This window comes from Euwallacea fornicatus, chromosome 18 (assembly GCF_040115645.1).
Source record: "Euwallacea fornicatus isolate EFF26 chromosome 18, ASM4011564v1, whole genome shotgun sequence".
NCBI lineage: Eukaryota > Metazoa > Arthropoda > Insecta > Coleoptera > Curculionidae > Euwallacea > Euwallacea fornicatus.
This window is the reverse complement of record NC_089558.1, coordinates 911,493-933,169: the sequence shown is the minus strand read 5'-3', so window position 1 is coordinate 933,169 and position 21,677 is coordinate 911,493. Positions and strand designations below refer to the sequence as shown.

The following is a 21,677-nucleotide window of genomic DNA, read 5'->3' as shown; positions in this document are numbered from 1 at the left end:
GTATACATACCTTACAAGAAAGATTACATGCAAGATGCAGGAGTATGCGGTTAGTAATTAGAAAGTAGTATGTGAGAGTAGAGGAGGAGCGCCACCCCGTTGAAACCACAATCCGCATGCTTACAAGTTAGTAACCTGAATTAACATAAAATCCTAAAAATCACTAACTTGAACTAATCTAAAATATTGTTAATTGTTAATCAAAAGACCATTAAATCTCTAGCGTTCATCTGAATACAATCCTGTAACGGTTAAGCATTTAATTCAATCTAAATAATGTTCATTTCACAAACATATGTATGTAGCAAAAATATGCTTGCAGCAATTCAGGACATTTTGGATTTTTTGCTGACATTAATTATTTATGACAAATTATAAAACATCTTCCTCACTGGCAGAACCTGCATTAGCCGCAAGATTGCTTGAAGGTGTTAATACAAAATATGAATAAAAATAAATATTAACTATCCTAAAATAATCAGAATTATTTACCTCGTTGATGACCCAAAATCCTTTCTTAGAAATTTAGCTTTATCGAAACAAAGGTTTTTTTTTACGGTCGGTAAAACTTCTATTTCTACTCGTTAATGGTCTCAAATCCTTTATAGCCCTACAACTCACGAATGTCTAAATTTCTTAGATAAAAACTGGTCGAGGTTAAGTGGTCTATAATGGCATGGTTTACATTTATGGCCAAAGAAATTCTGACTTTAAGACCCTTATGGTCAAATTATTGGGTGATTTATCTCCACTACCCAAATTATCTTTTACAGAACATGCTTGAGAACAGAGGGGTGCCCGACCGTTTTGTATTCTAGAGTCGCAGTTCAAAGGACTATTCCACATCTTAGACTTAGAAAATTTTTTTCGGATGTCTTAAGACTTGCAGTGATGTGGCAAACGTTCGTGTCTGTTCGAGTTTTGGTTCATACGGTCACAACAGCCTTGCGGTTCCTTGAAACTCTCAATGTTGGGTCTGGCGCTGAATGCGATTAAGTTATGATCAATAAATAAAAATGAAACTATTGAGTAGCATAAATCCAAAAAATGACGACAAGACATCGCTTTTTGTTTCAAAATCCAAACAACTGCTGGCTTTGCTTTCTTTGCAATGATAAACCAACACTTTTTTCTTTCGATGAAATGTAAAATTTCAGCCGAAAGTTGATTAGAAGATAGGGGAAAGTTCTTAGTCCCCGTTCATTTCTAGTAATTGTAATGGCATAGTTAAAATTGTGGACAAACTGGCGAATGCAATCATGCAGCACCTTAATTCCTTAAGCCTCTTAAAATCCGGAGTTACCGAAATCTTAGCCACATGATATTCATTAAAATATCCAAATCTTTACGTTACCAACTTATATTTCGGTGTAGTAAATTTACAAATTTCCAAAAAATTTAAAATAAACACAGTCTTCAGTATATACCTACCTTTTATTTGCCATAGAACTCCCCTATTAAAGTAATAAATAAGCTAAACTTAACAAAGAGAATTGTTACATATATACAAAAAAAAACTAAAATAGAGGAACTACCACGTGGTGCAAATTTACTACTGCTTGTCTATTCACCAAACTGGCATTTAATCCATGATCCAACAAAATCATTATTTACACTCAAAATTCCGTCATTAAGACACCAACTAACAAATTGCCTACTTAAAGAACGAATACGTACTGAAAACCCTAAATTCAACTCAGACTCATTAAACAACTGCATTATCTCTTCCAAACTCCCAAACCTCCCCACGCCCTGCTCACTCTCTGATTGTTAGGCTGGGGACTCGAGAAAAAGTAATCGGGAGTGGAAAGCCATCTTGCTTTAATCATATCCGCTCCTTTTTCTCCAATCATAATAGCAGGAGCATTTGTGTTACCAGATGTGACTTTGGGCATTATGCTGGTGTCGATCACTCGGAGTCTGTCCACTCCATGAACCTGAGAGAGAATCGTAAGAGAAAAGTTAGAATCGATGTAAACACCTATACCCTTAATTGAGGGTCCACTACAGACAAAGGGTCTTCCTTCGGGCCCATTTTACAGCTGCCAGCTTGATGGTTTTCAGGCCCAGTTTGTCTACGTATTGCGCATTCCCAGTAATTGTCCGAACCAAAAGTGAAAGTTTCACATCCAGCCACAGGAGTTTTATCTAATTGAAAACCATATCTTCGTAGAGCTAAAATTGTGGATAAAATGGCGAATAGTAAACTTCGGAAAACTATACATCCAATGAAATGTAATCATGTTATAATGGTGAATGTATGTAGTACCTTTCGTCTCGGCCAATCTCAATGCAAATCTAATTCCCTCGATCAAAACTTTAACATCATCAGGATGAGTTAAATAATTCGCTATAATCATGGGATGACTGTTTGGATTGTTATCCCGTAATCGTATCTGCCCTCTGGATTTCGGATGCAACACGGTAGGAATGATCTGGATCGATCTCTGGTTGTTATCAATCTTCTCTCCTACCATTCCAGTTCTCGCACAATTGGCCAGAAATCCTCCAAAGAAGAACTGCAAATCTGGATGGTCCAAATTCGGGTCGTTGTATTTGCTGTTTATGAAGCCTGTTACTTCGGAAATTCCTTCAAAGTAAAATGATATTGAAGAGTTTTTTTCAGATAAATAAAATTCGAACCTGTGCCGCTCATTAACCCGTCCCTGAACAACAAATACTCCATTGCAGTGGCCCAGTTCAAGGGAGCAGTGTTGGTATCATTAATATGGAAATTAACGAAGAAAGCCACGTGATTTTGCAGGTTTTCACCCACTCCTGGTAAGTTATGAACAGTGGGGATGTTCATTTTAGCCAGATCTTGTTTAGGGCCGATTCCAGAGAGCAGCAAGATTTGCGGGGAATTCACCGCACCTACGAAAGAACTATTATTAAGACTACAATTTTAATGAAATATAACTATTACCCCCAGAAACAATCACTTCCTTTGAGGCATAAATAACTTGCATGGTACCATCTTTCAGCACCTCTACTCCGTAGGCCTCATTTGATTGGGGGTTGACTAGAACTCTAGTCACGGTGGCGTTCATTAAAATATCCAGGTTTTTTCTATTTTTGAAAGGTCGGATAAAGGCTCTGGAGCTACTCAGTCTAGATCCATTTTTATTGGTGGTTTGAGCAATTTGGAAGCCTGTGTGATAGATTCCGTTCACGTCTCTAATTGGATGTCCTAAAAATCGAGATGAATAGAAGAAAATATATATACGATAGGCAAAGTTACCAAGCTCCTCAGCTGCTTTTATAATAGCTCTAGATAGAGGGGGGTGATAAGGGAATTGAGACACTTGCAATAGCCCTCCTTCCGAGTGATACCCCCTGTCCATTTTGTCCAACTGCTTGTTATCTTCACTTTTTAAGAAATACGGTAGAACATCATTGTAACTCCAACCTTAAGAAAACCATTGTAGAAGAAATTGATACTTGTAAAAGATCTTACCGTTATTGCCTAGAGCCTCCCAATCATCGTAATCTTTACGAGCCCCCCTCATATACATCATACCATTCATCACAGAGGTCCCTCCCATCACCTGCAAAAGAACCATTTGCATTACCTATAAAGCAATAAAGCCATAATGGATCAATGTACCTTCCCTCTAGGCCAATAACACCTTTGGTCAGTTTCTGAGAGACAGGCTTGCTGCTCCGGCTCAGTTTGATATGCCCAGTCGATGTCCGAGCCAATGAAGTTCAGGAACATAGATGGTACTTGGGTACCAGTCGGTTCGTCGTTTCCTAAAGTGTATATTGTGAAAATTTTTGGTGGCAGTAAGGAAAAAACCTTCAAATTTAGGAGGACAAATAGTCGTTAACGGGAGTAAAAAGAATAAATGTATTCTGTCCGATTGTTCATTTTTTTAACTTTGCAGATCTTTTTCATGTAGTGTAATTTATGTAAATAATTAAATATAAAATAAACAAACTCATGGCTCGTTACATAGCGCAAATTCGCATCTACCTGCTTCAATAAGCAGCACATTCCACTCAGGAATCTCCGACAACCTTCCAGCCACCACCGATCCAGCACTACCAGCTCCAACCACTATAAAATCATATTCCGGCAACGTGGGAGTAGATTTTGGACGTCCGCACGGGTCCTCCAAATCGCACTGAGATCTGTGAAAAAATAACTCACCATTCTGGTGCTTATAATTGCGTGGAAACTTACCTTAGAAACACCTCCAAGAGTCCCATAAAAAGCATAAAGGGGATGCCCCCGCATGTCGAGGCTAAAGTCGGCCCTGGCTGTGTGACCGGACAGTTGCAGGTAGGCATTTTTTACCCCCCAGTCTAAAATAGATGACATTGGATTTGAATTCGTTCGTGATCTTCTGATGGTTTTAGAACGGACACGGATGCGTTAAAGTTCAAGTCGAATGGGTATTTTGCCTTGGACCAGCTCGTATAGAGACAGTAACGTAGAGAAAATGTCAGCAGCAACATTTTGAAATCCCATCAAGCCGATTGTGTTTTTCTCAAAATTTGCCGCTAATATGCCTAATTCGCGATTCTGATGCGTCAATAGTAAATCCTCCACATAATGCAGCTAACGAGAATCTGAGCTAACTTAAAGGTCAAGTTAAAGCAGCTTTTCATGTTCTGGACCGATGAGTTTTGCGAAATACGTGAATTATGGCATAATTTTATGGTCGTGTGAACTTTCTTCATGATTCATTGACTTTGCCAGTTATTATTTGCGTTCGCTCAGAATGTTAATCAATGAGAAGAGCAGTACTTTTAGATGGAATGCCAGCAACAGTGGCTGAGCGTAATGAGCGCACTAAATCAATAAAAAGGAAATTTTCATCCGTCACTTTTCATTAGGTACGTTACGAGCAAATATCAACAATAACGAAATTGTGTCAACAGCATTTTTATACACTTTTATTACCAACCAACGACAACTAAACCGATATTCGATACGTGTGTATGTTGGGAAAAATGCCTCGATTTATATCGGTCTGTTACCTAACTGGCGAGTTTTCAATAAAAGGTTACTTCGAAGGCATATTTATAATTGTTATTTTGTTGGCGGAAATTAATAACTTTGAATAAGCGATATTAACGTTCGGGCCGCGGCAGCGGCTATTTTGCACACAATTTCATGTCGATAATTGCATTCAAATTCCCTTGAGCAAGAAGAATCTTCTTTTGAGAACGCAACACGTAATCAGTTACCACATCCTTCTTCGAGACAATGAAACCGCCTGAGGCAATTCGTCATTCGAACGCGCTAAAACCACCACCAGCAATAGGAAAAAACGATCAAAAATGAGGATAAATACGTACCTATGTAAGAATTTCTTCAGAAAAGAGCTTGTTTTAAAGTGAATAAATCATCTTCCTTTGATTGTCTTTCGCTTTGAGACCGTTTAAGTGTGATTTCCTTTTTATGTTTTTAAACGAGCTCATTGCCGTTGAGCAAATACTGCCATTTTTTAAATATTCCCTGAAGGATTTCAAGGATTTTTGTTACGTTTTGAACCAAGGTTAAGATTGGTTTATCAGTTCCCTTAGATTACTCTTAGTACTGGCCTGACCTATAAATCATCAGCTACAGCGCAGAATACAATTAAAAGTAACACTCCGGGCTGGGGCATTGGTTATGAACAAGCCAAGGACTCGATTATTTCACATTATAAGTATTCATATGCAGAAAAACTAGGGCTGCATGACTGCTGAGCTAACTCTCCAACCTGAACTTACCTGAAATTTGTGGATTTCTTCAGAAGGGGGCCCCTTTTGACTTTCTAAGTAAAGTCCATCCATATCGAAGATTATGTTTTTGCATAGAGTGCCTTGGAAGTGACACCCAGGCTTTTGTTTAATATTTGTCAAAGTTTAACTGAACGTCACGAAACGTCATTTAGAAGGTCAAAATTAGTTTAAATTGATTAATAAAGTGCATTTTTCAACAATCTTGACGTATTCGTAGCCCAAATGGCAACGACGTGGAAGTTTAACTGGCAGTGAGGAACGCGTTAAAACCTCCTCGATAAGAGGAAACAGTAATGAATGGATTTTATATCCGTTGCATTAAAGACAACCCTCCTACTTCGCTTAAGATTGTAGTAGCAAAGTTAATATACATATGTACATACATATAGTGCGTATATCCTCAGGTAGTTTGGAGAGTCTTGAGAAAACGTACGGTTCGCCCGTTTAGAAGCTATATCACCTAAATCCGAAATATCCCCACATATAATCATTTTAAATAATGAAAATGAGAAGAAAAATGGATCATAACTGTCGAAAATCAAAATGTCGGATTTAAAAGGTGGCACCGCCACGTTGTGGAGGAGGAAAAGTTGCATTAATAAAGTGCAAATCGTTTCACATTACGTCGCCAAATTAGCTGAGCAAAAAGTAAGAATCTTTTTCCAAAATTTCATTTTTCTAAATACTTGAACTCCAAAGCGGGCAATTTTGCCCCAATTCAACCGAGTTCGTGTCATTTACAGTTGCCAAGATATCTATGGTTCAGCTCCAGAAACGGGCACTACGTGTATGAAAAAACTTTTGTGAAATGATCAATTAATTTATCAGCCAAGCAGCCCACATCGAATTTGCCAATGGGATTCTCATGAAACGTACAAATGTAAACAGGCTTAATGTAACATGACTAATTTGTTGATTTCATGCTGTCTTCATGACCTCTAGATAATACATAGTTATGTCTATTGCGTAAAGATGAATGCCGAATTTTGGGTCGCTCAAAATTTCCACTACCATTATTTTAGGGCCGAATTATCGTCGTTATTGGGTCAATACCGCCACACGTTTTAGCTTAAGCTAATCAGACGAGGGTTTCGCTTTGGCGACTTAATTCTATTGTCGCTGCTTCGATGCAAATTGGGAATGGATAATTGATTTCAAGGGTGATGAGATTCGGTGCTCTGGTTTTTTTTTTATCTAATTTGGTAGTCAGTAATGTGTAGTGGAACGTGGAAGGATGTTTTTTGGTGGGGTCGTAACCCCCATCGAACGAGGAAAGGCTTATTAAGTTTCAGTCGGAGGTTAACATGAGCTGTATGCTGGCTGATTAATTCCTCTTTTAGGAATGAATGAAATATGTCCATATGCATCATATAGAATACCTGATCCACTATTCCATTTAAGGAACGGTAAAAGAAAACTGGTCACATTACGCAATTGGACACATAGAACATTTGTTTTTTGCCTTAAGAGTGCAATTATAGAAAAAGTCTAATCACACTGCATCCTACCTTGTAGTAAGAAAAAAATAGCATGTACAAGGCGTGACATGTAGGCTACACGTTGTCTGCAATTTAGTATTCTGGGGCAATAGATCCGAATTCAAATGTAAGAAAAAATTGGTTCCTTCATATTTTGACAATATGGTGAAGAAAATTTACATTAATATAAGCGTGCCATCAATCTTCACAACATGATGAATCTAATTATTCTAATTATGCGACATTAATTTGCATTTACCTACAGCTTCCGTAGGTTGAATATGTATAGAAATCCATAGACTTAACCCGCATCAATTATAAGGTAGCTTTTTTTATATAACTGTTCTGTTATAGAACCGATTATGAAAGTGCAGACATTTTGTAGGTCACCATAGTAAAAGCAAATTCATTCATCAAGTAAGCAGATATCAGAGCAGGACCTGCGCCAATGGGAACAAAAACATATATTTATTCCTTAAAAGTAATTGTACCCAAGCTGCCTTGAAAGTATATATGCTCGCCACTGTTTGAGTTAGGATAATATCAAAATAGGCAAATTATGAACTATTAACATTGTAACAAGCAAAAACAATAACATATATAGAATGTAAATAAGTGAATGAAGTGAAACCCGACAAAAATATGTAGCATTTCTTAACCAAATGGTGAATCTTCTTAGTTGGATATTACGCCACCATCATCGCTCCTTTGATAATAATTGTTGTTCTACATTCACCATTGTTTTATTAAGCATGAATTTTAATTCAAACTGAAACGTACAATTATTATTTATGTGGTTGTATTTGCCAGCCATCATTTATCACTTTCTAAGGTGTTTTATTGCCTTTAATTACACGGGGATTGCAATGAAAGTTTTGTAAGAAAGGATAACGCATAGGGCTGCGAGTGTTTCAGATTTTGGTGCTTATGGTTTCTCAAATGCAATAGTATTTTTTGGATAAAAGACCAATGAAGCCAACCGGAACTTGCATGCATTACTGATTTTTATGTGTCAAAACCTATAGGCACGTACTTTCCCAATGCGGCTAGTTTTTCTCATTATGCCTCCCATTGAATTTGTGCCCTATAGGAAATTTGCCGAGTCACTTTAATTAACTATAAAGGAATTGACAAATTCAAATAGCGACCGTTATGTGTATGGTCCGAATTCAGGTTACAGGTGCGTTTTCACTGGGCAATATATCAATTAAGTGATTTCGCATTACCGTTGACCCCTGACAAATTTATTAATAATTAGTTTTGCATTGCAAATTTAACTTTAATTTCAAGGGATTATTGGGGCTAGTTGCGAAAGATCGTTTTTTTTTCAACAGATATTAATTAAGCCTGTACGACCCATCGACCAGCATCTTAATTACTAATCAGACGTCTCTGTTTGGTTTCCTAATGCGATCATCAGCTGAGGTTGCGAAATCGAAATTAGCTTAATCAGCCAGACAGCAATTAGCACACCGATAACAGCCATTTAGGGCCAAAATCGGGTCCTCTAGTCTAAGTTCACGTTTCGTCAATAAAATCCAAACCAAGAATATCGCGCAATAGTTTGCGCAAAACTGACTAAGATCTGACCTATTATTCTACAATGGGAAACGCGATAAATCCGAGAAGATCACCATGAATGGCCTTAGAAGCGTGACGATTCCTCGGTGGTGAAAGTACAAAAAATACGACCTCAGTGGCGTCTGATAAATGCAGGAGTCTGTAATTGGCCGATCAGATTTAATTATCGATCCTTTCTTGATGTGATTTGATTTTAGGTGCGTGATCTCTACTGGTGGGTAGTGGTGATGAACTTGAAGGTTCCTGGATAATGGGAGTTTTTTGACGATTGCTAAAATACGACGATGGAGGTTTTGATGAAGGGGCATTTCTTCCTCCTTCGACTGCTGAAAGGTGCCTTGCCGCCTTTCTCGACATGTTACCATTCAAAAGAACTGCGGCACAATTGGAAAACTACAAATATTTTTATTTAGTTTTGGTGGGCTAGAACTTCGTTGCTGTTCCAAGCAGACACCTCAACGACGTGTCGCTCGCTAGGCCTTTCCCACAGCTTTAAATTGTGTGAGTATACATATGTATCAAGAAAATATCCCATCGGACCGAATAACATGGGCTCAGAGCTCATAATATGCCAGTTGAAACCTTGATTTCGAGTTTTTGGATTGATAGATACAAAATGCATTATGGATGGAAACATTAGGCTGGACGATTTTGCGTTTTTGACGTATTTTCGCTGTACCATGAGTGAGAGCATGGGTAAGTTCACAGATTTCGATTTTTCTGTGAAAAAAAAAATTCGAATTTAATTTTTTTCAAACATTTTTCAGACGTAATTTAAGGAAATCCGAGAGTTGAAACGACCAACATTTCAGCAAAAAATTTAAACTAAGTTTTCGAGTGAACTTCGAAAAACATATAAAATATTTTATTTAACTTCGAAAGGCTGCAACTCCGGCACTTTTCAAGTCATAAATTTAAATGTGGCTTCATCAGTCTGTTTTCAAGATAGACAGTATCAAAACAGTGCATGCACACAGTCACAGCAAAAGTATTGAACAGCGCCTAACTTAGACTTTCTTGAAACGTAATAAAGGACGATATGTGCGCTTATTGCTGAAATAATTAAATGAATTAAACGTTGAAATATATGAGGATATCAACCAATCACAAGCAATGATAAATAACAATTGATAATATGTATGTAGGTGCGCAGAAAAACAACGAAAATGAAACTGATTGCAACCCTGTAAAACGATTCGTCACCTGCAGGCGCCGACCAATCAGCGGCTGGCCGAGTGGTGGACGACATCTTTATTATTGTTCGATCGTGCTCATCTTGAAAATGAATACACCAAAATTTGAGATTGTGCTATTGCCGAAGAAATTCTTGTACGAATTTTTCGCGTTTGATGTATGTTTCTATAAACAATTAATCGCTTAATGTTTAACACAATGCACAAATTTACACCAACCGTCAATTTTTCAAATCCAAACTCTCTTCTTGCGCCTAGGTGAAGAATGTTTTATGGAAAAGGGTTGTAGTGAGCATTCAAAGCCGACAACTTTTAGGTTTAAATTGGAATTTTCCCCATCTAGAGGATAGTGGCGTGTTTAACTCTATATTTGAATAAAATTTGAAAGTGACCCTAAAGCTGCTGATGAGCTCACATGGCAAAACATGAATCTGTAAATCTGGGTACACCACTGATTTAACCTCTTGTAGCTAACACTAGCGCGTCTAAACGTATGATTTGACTCTCTGATGGGGTCATCCCATCAGGGATTGTATCACACATGTATCTAAGTTTCCAAAAAAGCAGGCCAACAAAAGCATAACGAAATCGTTTATTATCCATTGTTGGTTTCAACGACTCCTCACCAGGGCCGGCCTTAGCAGGTCGGACGCACCGAACGAAATGTTTAATCATCGTTCACCTACCCTCAAGAAAAATCGCTGCCTCAAGCCGTCACCAAACCTTGCCTCACCATGAGTCCGGTACTGCTCCTTATCATCACTACCATGCCTGATTTCTTTTATGACTCGAATAGATCAGTTTACGAGCTGAACTGACACGCTTTAAAAGAAAAAATTCTACCATCATCTCCATTGGCGTTAGTCACAATAGCGACTTTCTACATCGATTAGGTCTTGATCTTGTATAGATATCAGCATATCTACTTTCACCGCACACAGAGGATTGTTCTTCAAAATAATCAATTGTCCAGTCTGACTCATTTTTACAATACGTATTATAGCAGTTAAGTAACGTTTGGTTTTCCTTATAAGAGCAAGGAAGAAGAAATCACATTAGGACATTAGGAGAGCCTGATGCATTGTTTTTTGTGCAAACTGTGTGCCCATCGATTGGGTAATGATTACTCAAATCGTGAGTGAAATTTCACTGATGGTAGGTACTGGTATGTGGGCAATAATGAGTAGATACCATTTTGGATTGGAACCAATGTTTCCTATCTAAAAGAAAATATCTAAATTGCAGAGGTATCAGTGCACGCGCTTAATTTTACGCTTGTTCCATTGAACAATATTTCAAAATCGACGTAATTATTATGATAAATTGAAATAAATTCGACGGGGGCATTTAAAATTCTCTTCTAGTTTGATCTGAATCTGCGAAGTTTGCGGAAAATTAATCGGTTTACGGGAATTAATGGCTAATAGGCACTATGGTACGTACTAGTCATTGATCTTTGAGACGATATGTATGTCTATTCTCAGTAATAATAAACATAGTGTGTGGTACTTAATATGTGCGCACAAAATTTTGCAATGCTTTGAATCGACTGATCGATGGGATTTATAAAGTGTGAATATGTTTTTTTTTTTTAGTATTGTGTAAGATCCAGAGCAAGAGAAACGTTATTATTATGCAGAAATTAGGTGCATAATTTTATTATAGCTGTTTGAATGGTTTGTTGGGTACTTTGTTCGCCATTAAGTTTCAACGCCTGAAAATTGTTGTAAAATGCATTTAGAATCTACAAAAAGTGTACTCAGGGTTTATCTGCCATTTAAAACTGCTTAAAGCAGGAGCCTCGCTCTACTTTTCAAAGAGGGCGCCCCAAACATTCATAGCTTGCACTGTGCTAGTGCCGTCTTTGTTTCTCTTACAATTTTTGATAAAGAAAGAGACTGGGTGTTAAATTTCCATGAACAACAAACAAAAAAAATAAAAATTGAACTTAACCACACTTATTTTGTATTTTTTAAAGCGGTTTATTTTTTTTATTGAATGGAAATTACTAAGTTTTAATGCTTTTTATCAATTAAATCAACATATTTAACTGTGACAGAAGACTGTTTCGCTTCTAAAATATATGATTCTCATTGTCCATGCAAGGTATTTATAATTTATTAAAAAAATTAGTCCTTCGTCGCCATCGTCACTTGGCAGTGAAAAGAAGCTTAAACCAACTATAGTATGCTGAACTTACTTTATAAAATGATCTGAGTGATTATTAATTTAGCAAATTTAGTGAGATAGTGGTTGGGTCCATAGAAGTTAATTAGACAACTAGTGGGATTGAAACTCGAGGGTGACCAGAATTTGAGTTCTGGGGATTCAATATTACTATGTAAGTGATTATAGTTCTTTCCAATTCTTGTACGCTCAGTATTGCCTATGTTGTATAGTATAGCATGTAGTGTATATTGCTTTGCTAGAGTTTAGTATTTAAAAAATTTTCTCACACAAATTGTGTACTTGAAACTGGAAGTCAGTTGCATATACAGTGAAAGTCGTGAATAAGGACGTCGATTATAACAAGTCGTATATAGTGATGGAAATTGAAATGTTTTGTTGGATTTGCATTTACGCCATTGTAAAAGAGTCTGCATATTATGATGTCAGTACTAGCGACGAAATCGCTTTTAACATTCGCAAAAAAGACATTTTTGATGGTTTGCTAGTCAAATACAACGACGCTAGGGGTATGGTACAGTACTTAATTGTAGTGTACAGTCGACACTACTAGCGTTCTTTAAAGTCATTTAAAGAGTGATAGGGAGTTTTTATAAAAGCACTGCACTTAGCGGCTTTATAGGCACATCAAAGAAATATTGTTTAAATATGCATATTTGACACATCTATGTATGGTCTTGACCTCTCTCTGATTTGTATGTAAAGCTGTTAAAATATAGCCTTTTCATAAGTTTGGCACTCTTTTTGCGGAAATTTTAATTCATTACTGGCGATGTCCACTTTATATTGTAATTACTATAAATATATAAAAAATCACTATCTTTCAGTGATAAATCCACATTAAGCAATTAAAACTATGAAAAGGAGGTTTATTGATTTAAGCCATAGAACAGGAGTTTTTTATGTGGCAATATTTTCATTCATGTTTTTGTCCCTAAATGGCCTAAAGAAATTAATTTTTTATAGAAGAGTGTAAAGAGAATAAGAATCATGAGGAAAATTCATAAATTATGAATGAGGACTAGACAAATTAGAAGATGTGTTCTTTGTGTGTATTCAGCTTGTTAGTGTTGTTGTCATTTAAAAAATAGCTTCAAGAAAAAAAATTTTTGACCATTGAGGAAAAAGATATAATAATTTCTAGATTTATAGCGAGTAGCAGCAACAATACCATCGTAAATGAATTGCACTCATCACATGCGACTGTTTCTAGAATTACAAAGAATTGAGAAAGTATCAAAAGCGCATTTAATGAAAATTTGTTGCCAAGGAAAAAACTTAAGTTTTCCAATAATGGAGACCCTGATCAGGCATTATTTAAGTGGTTTAAAAAGGAAACAAGTAGAGGGTTAGCAATCAGTGGCCCAATGCTGCAGACAGAAGTGAAGTAGTTTGCCAAGGTAATGAATAAAGGCACGGAGTATCAACGCTCAGAAAGTTAGATTAAACACTTTAGACAAAGACACAATATTGTAAAATGAAAAGATTAGTGGTCAAACTGCTAGTTTATGATCAGTGATAGAAAACTGACTCAAAACTAAGTGACCAGAAATTTGAAAAAATTATCAGAATGACGAAATTTTTAATGAAGGTGAAACAGGTCTTTCCCATAAAATTACTGATCAAATTTTTTAATTTTTAAATAAATTCTTGTTTTTTTTTCCATATTTTTTAACCATTAAAAAACAGTCTTGCTGTGACAACGACCGAATGTAACGATCCTTTTTACTCGGTCCCCTTGTCGTCGTTACATTCAACTTTCACTATCAGTACATCATACTTGCATAAACTACAAGTTGGCCTAAAAGTTCAAGTGAGTTCGGTTGTACATTAAGAGCTAAGGGAAGATAGCTGATGGGAAGGTATCCACGGAAAACGTTCTGAAACAGACCAGAGGCTTTTGAGACAGGCAGAACAGTTAAAAAATCCAGAAAATTCAAAGGTTTTTAAGAAATTAATCGGACCGTCTCCACTGAAAGCCATAATTCTATCTTTTCAACCATATAAATCGATTACTGAAAGTGGCCTATTTCGAATGTCCCTGCGGCTCTTCTGGGCTCCTAAGTGTTGACCTAATCGAAATGTGTTCCCAGGGAAGGGCGGCCATACCTAGGGACGTTGTAAACTGATTTTTGAGTGGAAAAACCGCCTGAAGACTGTTTCTGAAAACTGGACACTGAAACAGTACCCGGGATCGATCGTGGAGTTCGCCAAAAGCACGATCAATTGTTAAGCGAATGTTGCCGCACCTCTGTCAAGTTGCACACCAAAAACCAGGAAGAAACCGTATGAGCAAAGTAGCGTCACAAAAACTATAGAACATAAAAATTCTCACCCATTAAATCGTGTTATAATGTAAATCCGATTCTAATTACCGGCCAGTTTTATTACATAAACATATTGAACCGATTGAAAAATTACTAATAAACAAACAGGTAAATGACTACTAGACCGCAAGTAGTTTCATCATTGCCGGTACTCGCTGTTTTTAGCAATCTGCTGACATTGAACTTTTCGCTATGCAGGTCATTGTTTAACGATTTAATGATCATCACTTCGATTAACGTCAGATCAATTATCGAACAATCGGAGGAAGAAGAAGATGCTATCACGAATTCCCTTTCTTTAGAATGGCTCGTTTGCATACTCGGGTCTTGATCTTGATGTGTGTACAGCGGTAAAAGGTGTCTTTGTTTTGGTGTCATTAAAAGCGACTTCTGAAGGCTTTGGCGACATCAGAATATGAGTGACGATCGACGTCTTTGGGCTGGATGACCGTATCTGATGCAAGAAAAATTCGAGATTTTTGTGGACGGAATGGAGCTGATTTTGCTCGGATTTTTCGCAATGCGATTTTCGGCTTCTCAGGTCGTCACGGATGAGCACGTTAATTTTGTGAATCATCTTGGAAACCTCGGACTAAACGGAGCGATATAGTTGATTTTCGGTGTTTTTCCCCTTGGATGGCTGGTGCTTCGGGTCGGATTTGCCAAGCAAAATAATATAATTTCTAGGTCGCGCGCCTTTTACTAATTAGGCATTGTTCGCCCATACAAATTTCAAGTCACTTTAGATGAATGCACGTTACGATGAAAAACTGGTGAGCCAGTTTTAATCGTTTCAGTTTACATAATGTCTTAATTAACGGCAATGGTAGCACGTTTAATAAACTAGAACTGAATCAGATACCGAAATCAAAATGTGAGTGAGGCAAGTCGATTTCATCTTGGGGCCTTGAAAAAATGACTATAACTGCGGTTTTTTCTTGCACGCGAGAGTTTGCGAAAGACAGTCTTCAAGAGCATCTCAGGAGTACACTCGGGTAAAGAAGATAATTTTGATCTCCCTCGTGTATCCTTTATGAATTTATAAAGCAACGTGCTGCCCCTGCCCTTGACTTTTAAAGAATAACATGCGAGCCACTTGCAACCCTGAACTAACCTGAACTAACCCGAAGCAGCAGAATAATGCCCACAACTGATACTTTGGCCTCACATGTTATGCTGTTAGACCAGTCATAATAATCCACTACAAACGTGATTATTGCGGTAATAAAGGGGAAATTTGCATGTCCGAGGGAATAATCGCCTTAGAAAGTGCCAATCAAAGTCCCTTGCAGGGTTGTCTTGAACACAATGGAAAATCCATGTTTGGCATTTGGCAGTCACGAATTTAATTACGAGAAGCAGCCTCATCAAATCCGCTTTAAAACTGCCTTTTTTTGATAATCATAATCGTAAAACTGAGCTTTAATGTCCGGTTAGGAATTCGCGGCAATAAATTTTTCAATTACTCCTTGTCTATTTTTACAACTTTTTTCTTCAATGGAAAAACTTAATTGCAGGAAGGAAACAACACGTTTCGTAATTGTAGGCGCAATTACCGATGATCGATCCCTCATTAGAAAACGTGGATTTAATCGATGATAAAGCCGATATTAAAACCGCATAAAAGGAAAATAGTTGCGTCACCAGTGCATTTCGCGTGTAATAAACCGAAAAGAACTAGGTTGCCTTAAAATTTGTGTATTTTTGTTTAAGCATATAAATTCTCTACTTAGTTGGGTAATTGACTACCCAACCAAGAATTTGGGACTTTTTTAACTTAGGAAATACACCACCGATTACCTCACCACTGACCTTGTTCTATCTGACCGAAAAGAAGAGGGTTCTCTATAATTTCAGTATTTTTTCTGGTCATGAAAAAACGCACAAAAAAAATAAAGAAAATCAACTTACAAAAGCCGCCGAAAAAATCAGTGTCGTCACCAACAAATCAGCCCTCAAATGCCGAACGGCTCTTCGATTGACCGCGGGATGTTGAGGGAGCAAAAGCGTGTTCACTTCTTGTAGCACCGCGTATATGGTAGTACCGCAAATCGGTAACTAGTTGATCCGCGTATGGAGCAGACACAACACCAGACTAGTCAAGCTCTGCTATGGTAGGAGTACCACTGATGATGGTCCTTTCGAATCAGTTATGGTTCTGTTTCCATTTTCTAGTGGGAATAATCACTCCGAGACAATTTTCATTCAGAAATTGATTTTTTGCTGCATTAATTCGCCGGAGTAATTAACCCAATTTAAAGCGACTTACGTACAAGACAAGAGCGTAAACTCTGCTAAGTAGTGCATATGTTCAAATTTAATTGAAGAGTACCCAATGGCTACTTGGCCTTGTGGCGCCCAATTTTTAAGGCGGTCGAGCCTTGCTCTTCTGTCTTACGAAACCTGGCACAATGAGGGACAGTTTCGGCTTTTCTCAGGCCGTCAAATATAATCTAAATCAATTCTTCGTTATGATACCTTCGGGCCGATGACGGATCGCTGAGTAGTCGAAATAATCTAATGCGTGTTCCACTTTTCGGCACGACTGAACGGGACCGAACCAAGATTGCTATAGCGATTCCTCAACTCGATCCTTCTTGCGGTAACAAATTTTAGGGCTGATTTCCATCTCAACAAACACCGAGTTAAGCAACTTTGAGCCTTCATATGGGTTATATGATCATTATGAGATTGTAAAAAAAGTGATGTAACAGCGAATTTGTGGGTAAAAATGACGTCCATTAAGATTGTATCACATAAAGATAAAAGGTTTTTGTTGACATTCGTTGCAATGGTCATCGTTCCATAAAAGAGGTAATTTCTTTAAGAGAAGGCACAGATCAGCATATGCACATAAGAAACGTGGTTGCACTCCCTCTCGATCTTATACAACTTTATATATATATATATATAGATATATGATAGATGCCACATACATATACAGGGTGTAACATAATATTATTAAGATACTTCAGGGAGCGATTATATTTTGGGAAATAATAAACAAATGCCAACAGGGCCATGATCAAAAATCTACAATTTTCAATATTCAGGATGTCCGTTTTATGAGCTCAACTATGGGGATCTCGGTTATTTTAAGAGATACGAGGTCGGTGAAATTAGGGCGAAGCTGCGCATTTTCGAGCTTTGTAAGATGCCATTAGAAGAATTATAAAATTTCGATTACTTCCGGAAATATCCGGGAAAATGTGAAATTTCGAAAAGAGGTTTTTATTTTTTCTGGACTTACGTGAAGAGACAATTGAAAGTGGCTGGCACATTTTCGTAGTCACTTTTTCTCCTCGACGACGTGACAGTGTCGAATTTGGAATGCGACGTTTCGATTTTCCGCAATCGTCATCAACTTTATATTTTCTTACGGGCGCCATCTTGGATTTTCACCCTTTTGGATTCAGCTTTTTTTCTGATTACGACGATGCATCATACGTCAAGATTCGGACTTGCCGTTTAATAGAAATATCATAATCCTGTTTTTGCAAAGAACGTTTTGGAAATTACATACGTAGATTTGTCCTGATAATTTTAATATAATTTTATTTTAATAAGAGGTGCTCAGAGGTTTCGCCATTCACTTCCAAGCACAGCCGCGTACGTCTTTTTAGGTTTTGCATTGATTTTAAAACATCTCGTCTTCTCGTTTTGGTCCTCAAAGTGGTTATGATATTTCTTCGCAATTCATTAATATCGGTGGGTACCGATTTATAAACAAGGTCTTTCGTAGTTTCCCATAAATAAAAATCTGATGGGGAAAGATCCGGCGACCGTGCCGGCCAATATATGTCTCCATTATTTGAGACGAGTCTCCCTGAAAAATAATATAATGTAAATAAAGTTCCTGCAAATAATCAGTTACTCTCCTAGCGTTATGCGACGGAGCACCATCCTGCTGGAGCCAAACGTTATTAAAGCGATTGATGCAAATGTTTTCGTGACTAGTCAGTAAAATAGGTTTTCAAAAAACGTAATTACCGATCTGCGGTCAAATTTTCTTCGTAATTGTAAGGACTAATGGTCCCATCACCGAATAGGCCAAACCAAACATTTAACCCGAAGCGTATTTGTGGTCGACGGCCCTGGTGTTCTCGTGGATTAATGGACCAGACATGTTCGTTATGTCGATTAAACATGCCCGAGTTAGTAAACTTGCACTCGTCAGAGAAGGCGACATTGGAGAGAAAATGGAGATTTTGCAAAATGCTGCCCGCCGTTCAATATCTCCTGGATGCAATGTTGGAGATAAGTGAATTTTAAAAGGGCGATATTTTTGTTCTTTTAACACTCCATACTGGCTGATGAGATACGTTAATCTCTTCTGCTATCATCCTTGTCGATGTGGAAGGATTATCTTGAATCTAATGAAAAATTAATTTCGTTGCCGTTTAATATTTTTTGAAGGTGTTAACCCTTTACTCACCGCCTGTAAAATGCCCGCTTCGTTCTTGTTAGATTTGTTAAATTACAAATCTATAGATAAAACCAGAATTTAAATAGTAATAGATAAATAATAATTTCGGCGTGGGTTAACTCGCATTGTGTACGCACCAAGCTGATTCAGGTGTATAAAAAAAGGGAAATATTTCTTGTAATCTTTCACGATGCTCGTACTGCAGTAGTGTTTGTGCCGTTTTTAGGTAAAGTCGGTTGGTGCACTGTTGTTTTGTTAATCCCAATTTCCACTAAATGTGCTCATGATTTCCAACAATCCTCATTTGAAGACTCAACTCGTCGTCTGCGCTTAGCAAATGCTCCAAACGCGGCTGAATTTCGGTGAAGCAACAGAAAGTAATTTTTTGCCGGTTGCTGCCTCTCCGGATATGGCTCCAGGTATGTTTCCGAAGCAATTTGTACATGTCGATGCGAGGGGTAATAAGTTTCTAACATATTTCGTTTTAAGTTACGGGAAAAAGGGCATTTTGAGTAGAAAATTATATCAAATTTGTAAACGTATGCGACGTTGAACGATGTTATGTCAGAACGTCAAAAATTTGTTTATCGAAACAAATGCCTGTGTGTTATTTCCAAAGCACTCTTTGCAAAAACAGGATTTGTGATATTTCTATTAAACGGAGAGTCCGAACCTTAACGTGTGATGCATCGTCGTAATCAGAAAAAAAGCTGAAAAGAGCGAAAATCCAAGATGGCGCCCGTAAGAAAATATAAAGTTGATGACGGTTGCGGAAAATCGAAACGTCGAATTCCAAATTCGATACTGTCACGTCGTCGAGGAGAAAAAGTGACTACGAAAATGTGCCAGCCACTTTCAATTGTCTCTTCACGTAAGTCCAGAAAAAATGAAAATCTCTTTTCGAAATTTCACATTTTCCCGGATATTTCCGGAAGTAATCGAAATTTTATAATTCTTCAAACTGCATCTTACAAAACTCGAAAATACGCAGCTTCGCCCTAATTTCACCGACCTCGTATCTCTTAAAATAACCGAGATCCCCATGGTTGAGCTCGGAAAACGGACACCCTGAGTGGGGTAGAAAAATTTCACATTTTTTCTCATATTTTGCGTTTTTCTCACGCATGGCTTGGATTAAATTTGTGAAAGTGCAAAACGTCGAAAATCAAAATAAAATTATTAAACTAGCAGAAACCCAACCGTGGCATCCTGGGTTACACACTTGAATATATATACTTTCTTAAATTACATCGGTAGATATTTTTGCAAATTCCAAGAAAATGGTTAAAGATACGAAAATACTGAAATATCAAAAAGCTAAAGAATTGAAAGGGGAATTTTAATGTTATAGCAAGCAGCATTTACACAAGGTGCTCCAAAGAAACGATATAAAACATAAAATTGTAAACGGCCCAAGAAATCCTAACACCTGTATATGGCTACTGACGATATTGTATTTTTTTTAATGAGGACCTTAAAGAAAATAGGTATGCGGAATTTCAAAAATTTAACTCAAAACATACGTGAGAAAAAATGTTAAACTTTGCCTCCCTGTATAGTGAAAACGGTGCATTTCTGACCATGGTTCTATTAGTATTTTTTAACTATTTTGCAAGGTACTATCGCCCCTTGAAATACTGTTGTACCTCTTGAATGAAAAACAACACGGCAAGGAACACAAGAACTGGGCCTCTTCAAGGAGGAATTAAATAGAGGTCTTCCGGGCATGCCCGAAAGCAAAAAAATTTCATGTATTTAAGGGCAACTTGAATAATGTTAATTCTTTGTCTTTTCAATTTTCTATCTCCCTGCAAAATTAGAAAAAAAAAAATATATATATATATGAAACTCATTAGGAAATACCACTTTGTGTAGCTCCCCCTCCACCTCGTTTCGCTCATCCTGCTGAGTCTCATGTCTTATTCAACAATACGTGACTGCTTTTCTTGTTAGCTCTCGTGTGTCTTTTGAAAGAATTCACCACAGCTTTAACAAAAAATTAGATGCGCTACTGACTTAAATGTATTTTGACTCTCCAAGTAATTTTAATTTAAAAATATGAGTTTTTGAATTCGATCGGCACTAGATGAGTGCCGTACCTTCGGAATAATGATATAATTAAAAAATCCACAGGAAATGTGTTTATTTCTCAATAAAAAAATCCTTAACATCTTCGCAGAACTGGGTGCGCCACTGACTTAAACATAATTTTATTCCCTCAATTTATTTAAGGCATAGTAAAATTATTCAATAAAGCAACTCTTAGTCAGAAGGATGTTTTGCAGTATTAAAATATCTAACCTGAAAATTCCAAGTTTGGATTTTTTGCGTTCACGCTAACGTTTTGCGGTCATTCCGCTGGTTGCATTTCATTACAGGTACGTAGAAAAAGAGATTGAACATAAAGAGTCGTGGAAATAAAGCATATAATTGATGGAATTAAATAGAAAATGAGGTTCGGTTTTGAAATGTGAGCCGAAGTCCACATATTTCTTGCAGAAAGTAAGTCTTTTATTCAACTTAAAAATCCTTTTATCCAACGCCTTGAACTTTAATAATTGTTATGAAAGTTCCAGCCGATTATAATCCGAAATTCGACAGTCTTATTAATGTCGAAATGCAGAATATCTTATAACCAGTCGTTGGCCTAAAAAGTGAACAACCTCCGAATCCACTATATTTAAATTATCTAAAGCATTTATTTTATCTTAAAATGGTTATTTGGAAATGTAAATTGACTCAACCAAAT

At 37.1% G+C, this 21,677-nt stretch overlaps 1 protein-coding gene and 3 long non-coding RNA genes across 6 annotated transcripts in view; 3 read left to right on the top strand and 1 right to left on the bottom strand.

The window, feature by feature from the left end:
* Positions 1–1,415: 1,415 nt before the first annotated feature.
* On the bottom strand, positions 1,416–16,626 carry Gld (Glucose dehydrogenase). Of its 3 annotated transcripts, XM_066292921.1 has the most exons (12): positions 5,554–5,724; positions 5,308–5,467; positions 4,187–4,308; positions 3,977–4,134; positions 3,608–3,753; positions 3,458–3,548; positions 3,242–3,409; positions 2,927–3,190; positions 2,644–2,874; positions 2,270–2,590; positions 1,988–2,175; positions 1,416–1,937 (listed from the first exon to the last, which is right to left on the bottom strand). In XM_066292921.1, exons 3-12 carry the CDS (start codon positions 4,291–4,293, stop codon positions 1,719–1,721), a joined length of 1,893 nt encoding a protein of 630 aa, XP_066149018.1. In that variant the 5' UTR covers positions 4,294–4,308; positions 5,308–5,467; positions 5,554–5,724; the 3' UTR covers positions 1,416–1,718. The 3 variants fall into 3 exon arrangements, with proteins under 3 accessions (XP_066149018.1, XP_066149017.1, XP_066149019.1); XM_066292920.1 differs by lacking the exons at positions 5,308–5,467; positions 5,554–5,724 and adding an exon at positions 16,414–16,626; XM_066292922.1 differs by lacking the exon at positions 5,308–5,467.
* LOC136344983 (uncharacterized) lies at positions 5,871–7,304 on the top strand. Its single transcript, XR_010733078.1, has 3 exons — positions 5,871–6,384; positions 6,480–6,702; positions 6,759–7,304. It is a non-coding gene; the product is annotated as an uncharacterized lncRNA (long non-coding RNA).
* LOC136344985 (uncharacterized) lies at positions 8,870–9,442 on the top strand. Its single transcript, XR_010733080.1, has 3 exons — positions 8,870–8,936; positions 8,993–9,296; positions 9,405–9,442. It is a non-coding gene; the product is annotated as an uncharacterized lncRNA (long non-coding RNA).
* The window catches only part of LOC136344984 (uncharacterized), a 43,339-nt gene continuing 33,603 nt past the window's right edge, over positions 11,942–21,677 (top strand). Inside the window, exons 1-2 of the long non-coding RNA XR_010733079.1 lie at positions 11,942–12,173; positions 12,231–12,329. This is a non-coding gene — a long non-coding RNA (uncharacterized lncRNA). The remainder of the gene's footprint in view (positions 12,174–12,230; positions 12,330–21,677) is intronic.

Bases quoted from the DNA above. Each gene is read 5' to 3' on its own strand.
- Gld (XM_066292920.1), bottom strand. From the start codon at position 4,293: ATGCCTACCTGCAACTGTCCGGTCACACAGCCAGGGCCGACTTTAGCC. The intron at 2,875-2,926 runs GTAATAGTTATA...GTTCTTTCGTAG, and splicing joins GGAAGTGATTGTTTCTGGGG to GTGCGGTGAATTCCCCGCAA. The intron at 1,938-1,987 runs GTATAGGTGTTT...ATTCTCTCTCAG, and splicing joins TAGTGGACCCTCAATTAAGG to GTTCATGGAGTGGACAGACT.